This window comes from Mustelus asterias, chromosome 2 (genome assembly GCF_964213995.1).
Source record: "Mustelus asterias chromosome 2, sMusAst1.hap1.1, whole genome shotgun sequence".
Classification (NCBI taxonomy): Eukaryota; Metazoa; Chordata; class Chondrichthyes; order Carcharhiniformes; family Triakidae; genus Mustelus; species Mustelus asterias.
Genome location: NC_135802.1, coordinates 145872883 through 145886391, shown reverse-complemented (window position 1 = coordinate 145886391; position 13509 = coordinate 145872883). Strand labels below are relative to the sequence as shown.

The 13509-nt window shown below is 44.0% G+C and overlaps 1 protein-coding gene across 17 annotated transcripts in view; it reads right to left on the bottom strand.

Moving 5' to 3' along the window:
* Window positions 1-11739, bottom strand: part of exoc3 (exocyst complex component 3) — a 33528-nt gene extending 21789 nt beyond the window's left edge. The window contains exons 1-7 of one of the 17 annotated variants that reach the window (XM_078197831.1): window positions 11549-11685; window positions 7751-7816; window positions 7648-7715; window positions 7313-7363; window positions 2260-2308; window positions 2072-2093; window positions 587-753 (exon numbers count right to left, since the gene is read on the bottom strand). In XM_078197831.1, the coding sequence (XP_078053957.1) occupies window positions 587-730 (144 nt within the window). In that variant the 5' untranslated portion in view covers window positions 731-753; window positions 2072-2093; window positions 2260-2308; ... (2 more) ...; window positions 7751-7816; window positions 11549-11685. The other 16 variants (XM_078197750.1, XM_078197785.1, XM_078197740.1 and 13 more) reach the window with 16 other exon arrangements.
* Between the last annotated feature and the right edge of the window lie 1770 nt (window positions 11740-13509).

Sequence of the window (13509 nt, the reverse complement as noted above, 5' to 3'; positions counted from 1 at the left end):
CTCCCAAATACCCATCCGATATGCTTTTGAAGTCACTGATCTTCTGTGCTTCCAACACCCTCATAGGCAACGAGTTTCAGACGATTACCACTCACTACATAAAGAAGTTCTTTCTTCTATCCCCCCGCTTCAAAATCTTATGTGCCCCCTAGTACTTGCACCATCAAATAGTAAAATAAAATTGAATTAAATTAGTGGGAAGTTGATGTTATCCAACAGAAATGGCCAGGTCCACATTTATTTAATTTGTCAAACTGCAATTACACCACCACAAGTGGAGGCACTGCAGTGCAGCCAGTGGCATAATGATGTATTTACAACATGCCAAGCTTACACAGGGAGTTTTGAATGTGGAAATATAAATAATTATGACAGAATGAATGACTTTAAGATGCGAGCTGAATTATTTATCTGTCCCCTTGTCCAATTCTCAGCGCCTTTCACTTGAGTGCTTGCTTTCCATTGTGCATTGCAACAGGAAATTGACTAATTATTAGTCACATTATCAAAAACATGCTAGGAGATGCCTTCTTTGCAATGTGTAAATACAAAGCAAGAGTAGTTTCTTCCTCTTCTGTGTACTGACCTTCAGCCTGGCTTCCACAGAGGCCTTCTTCCGAGCCTCCCGCCGGCGATACTGCTCCACTTTGTCCAGCTGATCAGGCCGCTGCAGCATTCCAGCCACTCGCTGTGCAGCTGTCCACACAGCTTCCCGGTCAGTTTCTTCCATGTTCACAATCTTTACCAGAAATCCTTTGGAATAACATGCAGATATTTAACATTTAAATCCTCTCTCCTCTCCCAGTTTAATACAAAAATTAAGTATCACACAAAACCAGACTGAAACCTCTGGCACTGGGGGCAGATTTTAAATGTTTTGTTTTACTTAATGTTTTGTCCACCCCACCATTTTTAGTTATTCTGGCAACCTTCCGGCCATTTGTATGGACGGACAGCGGAGCCAACTTTGTACTCTTGCAGGATTTTATTTTGCTGCCCATAATTTTCCAATTCTTGCATGTCACACACTGTTCTCTACTCAAGAGCATGAATGATGATCAACCAGCCAACCAGGAACCTAGAGGCAAGCCTGTCACCTGGATCCAGATACCTGGACAGGCCTTATCTGATGGGTAGATCAGTCCTAGCTGGACAAATAGTAAACTGATAAACTAGGTGGTTTTAGTTGGGCCCAGTAATGATCTTGCACATCCTAGGACTTGGCTGTGCCAACATTCACCCAAGCTGTATAGATTCAGTTAAGTGTGATTTATCCCAAGTGCTTTCTATATTGGAAACCTACAGGGGGATTTCCTAATGTGAATTGGGATTCGTGGCAATGGTTTCTGCAGGTATTAGGCACCTGCCGAGAATACAGATACATGACTCACCAGTTAAAGGTGCAGACAGCAATCTGACCCTACACTATGCCAATGACAGTTTAGAGCCAGCAACAACAGTGGTTACAGAAAAGCCACCATATTTCTCACCTTCTCTAACCACCCACAAATAGAATACAAACTTCAAGACAACACTTTTTTTCACAGATAAAATGGCCCAACTGCCCCACAGTTTTGCACAAAGCTGACTGTGATCTCAAGTTCAATCGCGGAAAGGCATCTGCTGGGTGGAATAGACTATGGAAAGAAAACAGTCATGTTTTCATGTTCAGGAGAAAGATAGCATCATACAGTAACACAGCAATTAGGAACTATTCTTAAAAGGCTTCAAACACCAAAAGTAGCTGTATCCATCAATGCCTTGCAAATGAAATGTTCTTCTTTATTGTCCTTGATGTTCCAGTGTAACATTCAGTAGCTAACCACTTGATGTATCATCAGCAAAGATTGTGTTATGGTACTCATAAGTGATAGGAAAATTAGTTTAAACAGGTACTCGTAATCTTCAATGCGTTTTGTGATTATCTGCTCTGAGCCTTAAAATGCTCATTCCACCACCATACTCAGGTACCATACCATTCAAAACATTATCTCCAACCATAACTCATGTTTTAAAGGTAACTCCTTCATTTGCACTATCACCATGGTCAAGACAAAAATTCAAACCATACCTTAATCTTGAAGTCACCGTGTCTACAGTAGACAGACAATAGTTTTCAAAATACACAATTTTAAGATGTTGCTTTCTTTAGTAAATCTAAATAATTCCAAATTTCACGGTAATTAATGTTATTTTTTTTAAGATGAACCCCTGAATTGGAGTAGATCAAAGTGAAAGATTATTGAATGTTGTACTTACTTCACTTTACTATTAATTGAAGGGTGAATTCTGAGGGCAGAGATCCAACCTGTATTACGAAAAACAGAAATTTAAACTGTTTGCTGTAGAATGCAAAGATAGTTTGAACAGTTATACTAAAGCACAGCAGTATTACCATTACACTCTGGGCAGAAGCATAGTCTCCTCATAATCACATTCTGGTTGCACCAGTCAGTGTGGTATCTGATCCCTCCTCAAACCCCTTTCTCCTGCAAAGGTACCTCTGTCAGTAGGATAGTCACAAACCTGCTCTGGAAGGATACCTCTCCTCTTGTACCAGCATGCCTTGCCTTTGAGGGGATTCCTTCTTATACTTTTTTTTCCAGTGTGGCATCCGATTCCTCCTTGAACCCTGTTTTCCAGTAAGGTACCTCTGTTTACAGGATGGTCCTGAACCTGCTTTGTTTGACATTCACATCATTATTAAGATCATTGTCCCTCTGAACTTGATCCTTCAACGTTTGAATGTGGCGTGTTGCACTCTTCCTCCTCCCTGCATCCTCACTATGTTTGAGACGGATCATACCATCTCCTCTTCAAACTCATTCTTAACCAGAACTTCAAACTGTGGACAAAATTACCTTCCTTCCCTCTTGCAATCTTCTGGCTTTTAAATCCCAAGCCCTAAAACAAATCACTAGCTCTTGATTTACTATTTTTTCTTCTACATTTCATAATTCTGGTGCTGTACTGCAACACAGACTTTAATGTGTCACTTAGATTTCTGATCAAGTAACATGCTTCAAATGCATCCTGTAGAGAGAATATTGCATGGTCACTGGATGCTTATGCCTCTGTTATTTGTGGGGTTTCGTACATTGGGAAGAAAAGAGCTGCCAATTTAGGGTGTTGGAGAAGAATATTACAAACTATTTTAGCCTAACATCTGTTCTATTCCAGAAAGCCAGCTGATGAAGGATAGAACAGGAACCAATCTTTACACAAGCACATATCTTTTAAACCTACAATCTATCTCCTCTGGCCAGGAGCTTCCTCTTTGTACTTGTTTACACAGATTATGGAGACTGATTTAATCCAATCATTACCAAGGCCACCATTTGACCAGGCTCTATCACGGGAATGTTTACAAACCATTGGATTTACAATGATGGTGTAGTGGTAATGTCACTGGACTAATAATCCAGAGTCCCAGGTTAATGCTCTGGGACATGGGTTCAAATCCTATCATGGTAGCTGGTAGAATTTAGATTATAAAAGCAGGGAAGTCATGTTGGAGTTGTATACAACTTTGGCGGGGCCACAGCTAGAGTTCTGTGTGCAGTTCTGGTCGCCATATTATTGGAAGGATGTGATTGCACTGGAGGGGGTGCAGAGGAGATTCACCAGGATGCTGCCTGGGATGGAACATTTAAGTTATGAAGAGAGGTTGGATAGGCTTGGATTGTTTTCACTGGAGCAGAGAAGACTGAGGAGTGACCTGGTTGAGGTGTACAAGATTATGAGAGACATGAACAGAATGGATAAGGAGCAGCTTTTCCCTTTAGTTGAAGGGTCAGTGACGAGGGGAGATCGGTTCAAGGTGAGGGGCAGGAGGTTTATGGGGGGGATGAGGGGAAAAACTTTTTTACCCAGAGAGTGGTGATAGTCTGGAATGTGCTGCCTGAGAGGGTGGTAGAGGGAGGTTACCTCACATCCTTTAAAAAGTATCTGGATGAGCACTTGGCACGTCATAACATTCAGGGATATGGGCCAAGTGCTGGCAGATGGGATTAGGTGGGAGTTCAGATGTTTCTAACGTGTCGGTATGGACCCGATGGGCCGAAGGGCCTCTTCTACGCTGTATGATTCTATGATTCGAGTTCAATTAATAAAATCGGGAATTATAATGCTAGTCTCAGTAATATTGACTCTGAAACTATCATTGCTTGCTGTAAAATTGAAGTTAAAGTGCAGAGTCACACGGGATCAGGACAACACTTTTACAAAACCCATCCAGTTAATTAATACGTTATAGAAGGAAATTTGCCTTCCTTACCTGGTCTGGTCTACACATGACTGACTCTGCAAGTCTAGCAAACCACCCAGTTCAAGGGCAATAAGGGATGGGTAACAAATGTAGACCTTGCCTGCCACACCCACATCCTATGAAATAAAAAAGAATGTGTGGGAAGGTCTTCACAAAGGTCTTGGAAGCTTAACCTGGCCTGGCAGACAGATGACACTTAACATCACTGGTAACTGGAGCATTCAGACTAATGCTAGGCAATCTCCAGACCTGCTGTGAAAAATCATATAAACAGAAATCCTCTGATAGGAAAGGCAAGCCAGTGCAAGAGCATCAACTACTGGTGCATCCAGGGAATGATGAGGAGACAATGTTTCTGTCTCGAGCTTAATGGTAATACTGCTACACTTTAACATTACTGTTCAAATATTAGCTTCTGTCAACTCTTACACTGAATAAAATTGTCACCAAAAGGAATATCACTTTAAATCATTTTGGAATTAAGGGATTAAATATTTAATTGACTCCCAGCACTCAGATTTTACAACGTGTAAACACATGTACCCAAGCTTCCTCTATCAGCTTAGGTCTGAAGTTGTAAAAAGGAGTGTTCAGACTAGATAGAATCATAGAATCCTTAGTGCAGAAGGAGGCCATTCAGCCCATTGCGCCTGCATGACAACAATCCCACCCAGGCCCTATCCCCATACCCCACATATTTACCCTTTGAATCCCCCTGACACTAAGGGGCAATTTAGCATGGCCAATCCACCTAACCCACACATCTTTGGGCTGTGGGAGGAAACCGTAGCACCCGGAGAAAACCCACGCAGACACGGGGAGAATGTGCAAACTCCGCACAGCCAGTGACCCAAGCAGGGAATCGGACCCAGGTCCCTGGTGCAATCGATGTTTGCAGAGTGAGACGAAAGGCAGAATAGAATGAAGTTTAAAGTGCAGAGTCACATGGAATCGAGTCAAAACTTGCTGATGTTGTGCAAAACTGTTAAGTGGCACTTAATGCTGTTTTTAAAAAAAGCATTTCTGCTTAGAAAGGCAAAAATCTGTCTGTTGCAGGAACTATGAGACGTGAAATATTTCAGCACCCTAAAACCATGATTGCTGATTGAGAAAGTAGTTTCTGATTGCAAATATGTTGCACAACAAATCTGCATTTATAATTTTGCTACAAATAAATGGTACTTAAAACTGGAAAACTCCCAGGGAATGCTTCCAAATAGAGGAAATTGATTTTGCAATGAGAAGTTTGAAATATAGCTACAATAACAATTAGTCTTTAAAAACCAAAGAATAACAATTAGTTATTTCTGTAACTAAAATATGATGCCATAAAAGTGCATATTGACATTGGTAACAGTACAGCATTACAAAGAATCATCCTACTAACCTGTCACTCAAAAATCATAAATTAAACAAAAACTGTGTCATTTTGTTAGTAACTACGATAAAACAGTGGTCAGAGATGGAATCCTGTGGGGATATCATTACTAAGTGTTAGGAATATAGGATTTGGGAACAGGAGTTGGCCATTCAGCTATTCAATACCAACATGGCCAGTAGGTGGTCTCAACTCCACTTCCGTCTGCCCCACATAACCCTTGACTCCCTTGTCCATCAAAAATGTATTTAACTCTTCCCTGAATAAATTCATTGACTCAGCCTCCCACTGCTTTCTGGGGAAGAGTATTCCACAGACTAATGACTCTCTGAGGGAAAAGAATTCTCATCATCCCTGCCTTAAAAGGGATAAGACTCCCCCACAAGTTGAAAGCTTCTCCTGGTATATACCTTATCAAGTCCCCTCAGGATCCTATGTTTCAACAAGATCGCCGCCCTTTCTTCTAAACTCCAATGGATATAGGCCCAACCTGTTCAACCTTTCTTCAAAGGATATGCCCATCATCCCAGAAATGAATAAAGTAAACCTCTTCTGGACTGCTTCTAATGCAATTATATCTTTTTTTAAATCAGGAGACCAAAACTGTGCACAGTGCTCCAGACGTGGTCGCACCAAGGTCCTGTACAGCTGCATAAAACTTCCCTACCTTTATATTACAGTCCCTTGCAATAAATTTAAACCAGCCTGATCCTTCAATGCTGCATTGAAGGAGTGAAATGTCAGAGGTTCCATTTTCATTAAACCAACACTCAGTTCACTTATTTATTTGCCTTCCTAATCACTTGCTGTACCTGCATACTAGCTTTTTGTGATTCATGTACCAGGACACGCCAGATCCTTCTGTACCAGAGTTTTGCAATCTCTCTCCATTTAAATAGTATACTGCTTTTCTATTATTTCTGCCAAAGTGGACAAGTTCACATGTTCCCACATTATACTCCTCTTCCTTGATAACTTATTTTCCACTTGTCTTGGTGTCATCGGCAAATTTAGCTACCGTATAGTTGGTCCCTTCATCCAAGTAATTGATGTATATTATAAGCAGGTAAGGCAACAACACTGATCCCTGTGGCTGTCAGATCCATATTACAGCTCTTAATCCAAAAATCATAGAATCATAGAATCCCTACAGTGCAGAAGGAGGCCATTCGGCCCATCAAGTCTGTACTGACCATAATCCCTCCCAGGCCCTATTCCCGTAACCCAATGCATTTACCCTGCTAATCCCCCTGACATTAAGGGTCAATTTAGCATGGCCAATGCACCTAACCCGCATATCTTTGGACTGTGGGAGGAAACCGGAGCACCCGGAGGAAACCCACGCAGATACGGGGAGAATGTGCAAACTCTACACAGACAGTGACCCGAGGCCGGAATTGAACCTAGGGACCCTGGCACTGTGAGGCAACAGTGCTAACCACTGTGCCGTCCCCTTAGATCTACTCTTCGCTGCCTGTTAGCTGACCAATACTTTATCATATTACCCCCCTACACCATGTAGTCTTATCTTGAGTAGTAACCTTTGTTAGCATGGTTCAAGATACCATTATGAAGTGTTAACTTCTCTCAGTGACAACATTCTCACCTCAGAAGGTCAGAAGGCTGCAGATTCAATCCCCAATATAGGACTAGAGTGCAGAACTAACCTGATGGTTCAATGCTGCATTGAAGAGTGAATTGTCAGAGGTTGCACCTTCCTGCGGAGACATTAAACCAACACTTAATTCACCTCTTTATGAAGCTCCCAATTACATCTTCCAAATTCCATCCCCATTTTGATCTTAGCATTTCTTGTGAAACTGCAATACTAGAATATTAGCCACCTAACCAAGGCCAAAGGATAAAAAGTGCCGGACCAAAATTCTGACATAACCCTGGATTGTTCAACTCTAAACAACACATTCCACTAACTCTGAAACAGTCTAGCTAACACAGGTGACTAACAACACAAAAAAGTGGGGTAGCAATGACATTTGAGTACCAGGCACTAGAGCTGCAATGATCTCCAATTCCAGATCCCAGAACGGCAATGGTCTTTTCCGTCAGAGCCTGGAACTGCAGTGATCTCCACTGTCAGAGCCTGCCTGGAACTGCAATGATCTCCACTGTCAGAGCCTGCCTGGAACTGCAATGATCTCCACTGTCAGATTCTGTAGATAGAAAGAGTCATAGAGTGTTACAGCACAGAAAGACACCCTTCAGCCCATCATGTCTGTGCTGGGCATCAAACACCTATCCATTCTAATGACATTTCCCAGCACTTGATCCACAGCCTTGTATGCTACAGTGTTTCAAAAGCTCATCTAAACGCTTAAATGCCTCTGCCACCCTTTCAGGCAGAGGAAGGCTTTCCTCAAATTCCCTTCTCCTTACCTAAATCAATGCCCAGTGGTTATTTCCCTTCCACTAAGGGCAAATGCTTCTTCCCATCGTGAAGGGCAAGTCGTGCCTCACAAATTTGATAGAATTTTTTGAGGAGGTAACCAAGTGTGTTGATGAAGGTAGGGCAGTTGATGTCATATACATGGATTTTAGTAAGGCGTTTGATAAGGTCCCCCATGGTCGGCTTATGATGAAAGTGAGGAGGTGTGGGATAGAGGGAAAGTTGGCCGATTGGATAGGTAACTGGCTGTCTGATCGAAGACAGAGGGTGGTGGTGGATGGAAAATTTTCGGATTGGAGGCAGGTTGCTAGCAGAGTGCCGCAGGGATCAGTGCTTGGTCCTCTGCTCTTTGTGATTTTTATTAATGACTTAGAGGAGGGGGCTGAAGGGTGGATCAGTAAATTTGCTGATGACACCAAGATTGGTGGAGTAGTGGATGAGGTGGAGGGCTGTTGTAGGCTGCAAAGAGACATAGATAGGATGCAAAGCTGGGCTGAAAAATGGCAAATGGAGTTTAACCCTGATAAATGTGAGCTGATTCATTTTGGTAGGACTAATTTAAATGTGGATTACAGGGTCAAAGGTAGGGTTCTGAAGACTGTGGAGGAACAGAGATATCTTGGGGTCTATATCCACAGATCTCTAAAGGTTGCCACTCAAGTGGATAGAGCTGTGAAGAAGGCCTATAGTGTGTTAGCTTTTATTAACAGGGGGTTGGAGTTTAAGAGCCGTGGGGTTATGCTGCAACTGTACAGGACCTTGGTGAGACCACATTTGGAATATTGTGTGCAGTTCTGGTCACCTCACTATAAGAAGGATGTGGAAGCGCTGGAAAGAGTGCAGAGGAGATTTACCAGGATGCTGCCTGGTTTGGAGGGTAGGTCTTATGAGGAAAGGTTGCGGGAGCTAGGGCTGTTCTTTCTGGAGCAGAGGAGGCTGAGGGGAGACTTAATAGAGGTTTATAAAATGATGAAGGGGATAGATAGAGTGAACATTCAAAGACTATTTCCTCGGGTGGATGGAGCTATTACAAGGGGGCATAACTATAGGGTTCGTGGTGGGAGATACAGGAAGGATATCAGAGGTAGGTTCTTTACGCAGAGAGTGGTTGGGGTGTGGAATGGACTGCCTGCAGTGATAGTGGAGTCAGACACTTCAGGAACATTTAAGCGGTTATTGGATAGGCACATGGAGCACACCAGGATGATAGGGAGTGGGATAGCTTGATCTTGGTTTCAGATAAAGCTCGGCACAACATCGTGGGCCGAAGGGCCTGTTCTGTGCTGTACTGTTCTATGTTCTATCTATATCCCTCAATTTTGTACACTTCGATGAGGCCCCTCTCAGCCTTCTCTGCTCTAAGGAAAACCAATCCCAGCCGCGCTTCATAGCTGAAATGCTCCAGCTCAGGCAACATCCTGGTGAATCTCTTCTGCACTGTTCCTAGTGCAATCGCATCCTTCCTATAGTGTGGCAACCAGAACTTCACACATTTAGCTGTGGCCGAATGAGCGTTTAATACAGTTCCATCTTAACCTCCCTGCTCTTATATTCTACACCTTGGCTAATAAAGGTAAGTATCACATATGCCTTCCTAATCACCTTATTAACCTGTCTTGCTGCCTTCAAGGAGCTTTGGATATACATTCCAAGATCCCTCCGGTCTTCTGTACTTCCTAGCATCCTCCCATTCAATGTATACTCCCTTGCCTTGTTAGTCCTCCTAAAATATATCGCCTCACATTTTCCAGAGTAAAATTCCATTTGACACTAGCCCATCTATATCATCCTGTAATCTAAGCTTTTCCTCCTCACTATTTACTACATCACCAATTTTCATGCCATCTACACACTTACTGATCATACCACTCACATTTACATCTAGATTAAAGTACATTACAAATGTACGCTACAAACAGCCTGCAGTACACCACTGGACACAGGTTTCCAGTCAATTTGCTTCAATAATTTCCATCTGCCTCCTGTTATTAAGCCAATTTTGGATCCAAATTGCCAAATTGTCCTGAATCCCATGGGCCCTTGACTTCCTGATCAGTCTCCCATGGAGGATCTTGTCAAAGCCTTACTGATGTATAGACTACATCAACTTCACTGCTCTCATCTACATATCTGGTCACCACCACTAAAAGTTCAATCAAATTTGTTAGACATGAGCTTCCTTTTGACCAAGCCATGCTGACTATCCTTGATTATCTTTACCTCTCCAAGTGGAGATTAAAGTTAAAGTTTATTTATTAGTTACATGTAGGCTTACATTAACACCGCAATGAAGTTACTGCGAAAATCCCCTAGTCGCCACACTCTGGAGCCTGTTCGGGTACACTGAGGGAGAAAACCGGAGCACCCGGAGGAAACCCACGCAGACATTGCACAGACAGGCACCCAAGCTGGGAACTGAACTTGGGTCCCTGGAGCTGCGAGGCAGCAGTGCTAACCACTGTGCCGCCTCTGCATAATTCTGAGCCTTGTAATTGTTTCCAATAATTTCCCGACCACTGATGTTAGACTCACTGGCCTGTAATTATCTGTTTTTTTCCCCCCCAACTTCCCTATCCTCCAGTCACAAAAACAGAAAATGCTGGAAAATCTCAGCAGATCTGACAGCATCTGTGGAGAGAGAATAGAGCAGTTTCGAGTCAGGATGACCCTTCGTCAGAACTTCGACCAGCTTCTGCAATATTTTGCCCATAGCTGCCCTCCAGCCCCTTTCCTGTGGTCAGGGAGGATTTGAAAATTAGCCTTACAGTCCCTACATAGAATTTTCATAGAATCTCTACAGAACAAAAAGAGACCATTCGGCCCATCGAGTCTGCACTGACCACAATCCCACCCAGGCCCTAACCCCACATAATTACCCTGTTAATCCCCCTGACATTAAGGGGCAATCAAACTAATCCACACATCTTTGGACTGTGGGAGGAAACCGGAGCACCCGGAGGAAACCCACACAGACACGGGGAGAATGTGCAAACTCCACACAAGACAGTGACCCGAGGCCAGAATTGAACCTGGGACCCTGGCGTTGAGAGGCAGCACTGTGCCACCATGTCACCCAATCCCTTCCTTTGTCTCTCACAGCAGCCTAGGATACATCTCATCTGTAATGATCTCCAGTGTCAGATCCTGGAACTGTAATAATGCAAATTGCAAATGATAGTCATTGCCAGGCCCTGAGACTGTAATGAGACACTTGGCTGGATTTGAGGAACATAATAACATTGCTAGGCTGAGAGAGGAGCATGACAGACTCCCAGACTGGAGCATCAACATTAAACCCAATGGCTCCAATGTCACCGAGTACCTGACTCCCAGGGGGGCTGCATTAAAATGAAATGTCCGATTCTAAAGGCTCTGAGTGCCCGACCCTGGCGGGGGAATCACATCACACCAGGGGGCTCCCTGGACCGCCCGATCCGCAGGACAGGCCCCAAACCCAGTCCTCCCACTGCCCTGCACCCCTCGCCTGGGGGCCGCTTACCTGCAGGCGGACAGCAGCCTGGAACAAGGCCAGAGGCGCTGGGGGAGGGGAAACAATAACGGCATAGAACGCCACCCGCATTCAAACCCTCCAGCGCGCAGCCCCCTCCGCACCGGCTCACCCGAAACCGCTCCGGCCGACGGGTAATGTTGTTCGCCCGTCCTCCCAGAGAACTACACCTCCCGGCAGGCACCGCGGCTGACCCAACTACATCCGGTCTTAGGGCTGGGGAAAGGGGCGGGGCTGGACTTGTTCTGTGAGTGACAGCTGTCAACATTTCCCCCTGTTAGAGAGCAATGCAATACATCAATACATGAGAACACAAGAATTAGGAGCAGGGCTCGGGTGTCTGGCCCCTCCAACCTAGGTGGCACAGTGGTTAGCACTGCTGCCTCACAGCGCCAGGGACCCCCGTTCGATTCCTGACTTGGGTCACTGTCTGTGTGGAGTCTGCATGTTCTCCCCGTGTCTGCGTGGGTTTCCTCCAGATGCTGTGGTTTCCACCCACACTCCAAAAGACGTGCTGGTTAGGTGCATTGGCCATGCTAAAGTCTCCCTCAGTGTACCCGAACAGGCGCCGGAGTGTGGTGACTATGGGATTTTCACAGTAACTTCATTACAGTGTAAGCCTATTTGTGACACTATAAATAAACTTAAATTTACCAATACATTAGAACACAAGAATTATCGACAGGGCTAGGACAGTCAAGCCTGCTGTTCAATAAAATCATATCTAATCTGATGATGCCCTCAATTCTACTTTTTATTTGCAAGTATGGGGCATAATGTCTGCTTGACGCAACCTGTTTAGTATGGAGTTTCCAGCCCCAGTTACATTCAGGAAAATGCGACCTACGTATGACCCATCAGTCGAAGCATAAAGGGATCACTACAGGTAAGATTTTAAAATGTAAATGTCCAAATATAGATCTGGGACCCTCCCACCCCATTTACCGCCCTCCCCCCCTGCCCCAAATCGTTACCTGTCAATTCTCTCCTGACCCTGGCCATTGCTGGAATGGGCTTTAACCTCATCAATGAAAGCACAATCAAACTCTTACGCCATAGGCAATATCTCATAATGACAACCTCTGGGCTTCTGTGAATGTCAAGCTATAGCTGGTCACTGGGGAGGAAAAACAAGAGAAGGCTGGGATAACTGCTGTACTAATCATTCTTTGTTAGATTTCACCCTCAGCGCCTCCAAGTTAGAAAGATTATGTACCCATCTCCTAATCCACAGTGGGCGTGGAATTCCTAAGTGTCTATGATAACTCCAGGAATTGGCTGTGAAAGAACCGTGCTTTTAATGCACAAAATGAAAATAAACAATAACCACAAGCCTGTGGTGAACACAACAGGTCCCAACCGGGACTAAAAGGTTAATGGACCCTCTCAGGGTCTTGCTTTATACAGGGTTCAGTATATGAGCTCCACCTGGTTGGCTACTTACAAATTCCCAGGGATCTTGTATTCAATGAGCCCAACTGGAAGGTCAATGAGTGATGCCCCATGTACATCATGGGGGTTATCACACTGGCAACTCGGTTGGTGCAAAACTAATCAGAACGACTTTCCATTTTAAACCCCCGTTGAATTTTGGTCCAAATTGAAGTCCATAGAAAGTAAAATGGAGGAGGTTTAAAACGGACAACTCGCGTGATTCACTTAGCTTCAGGCTGAACTGATTAGTTTAAAATTCACCCTCAACCTTCCCTCCTCCCCAGTACTTCCTTCTCACATCCTGTGCCACCAAAGCTGCTGGCGTTTTGAATTATTGTTCAAGAAGAGGGGAAGGTCTGCATTAGAAAAGTACAAGAGCTTACAATATAAATTTCAGCATGATGCAATTTGGCGGCGAGTCAGAGAATGTTGCACATTGTGGGCTGAATCTTTCACATAGACAGCACTTGTTCAAATGTTAACTGTATTTATCATGGCTGGGCACTGCAACACATAAT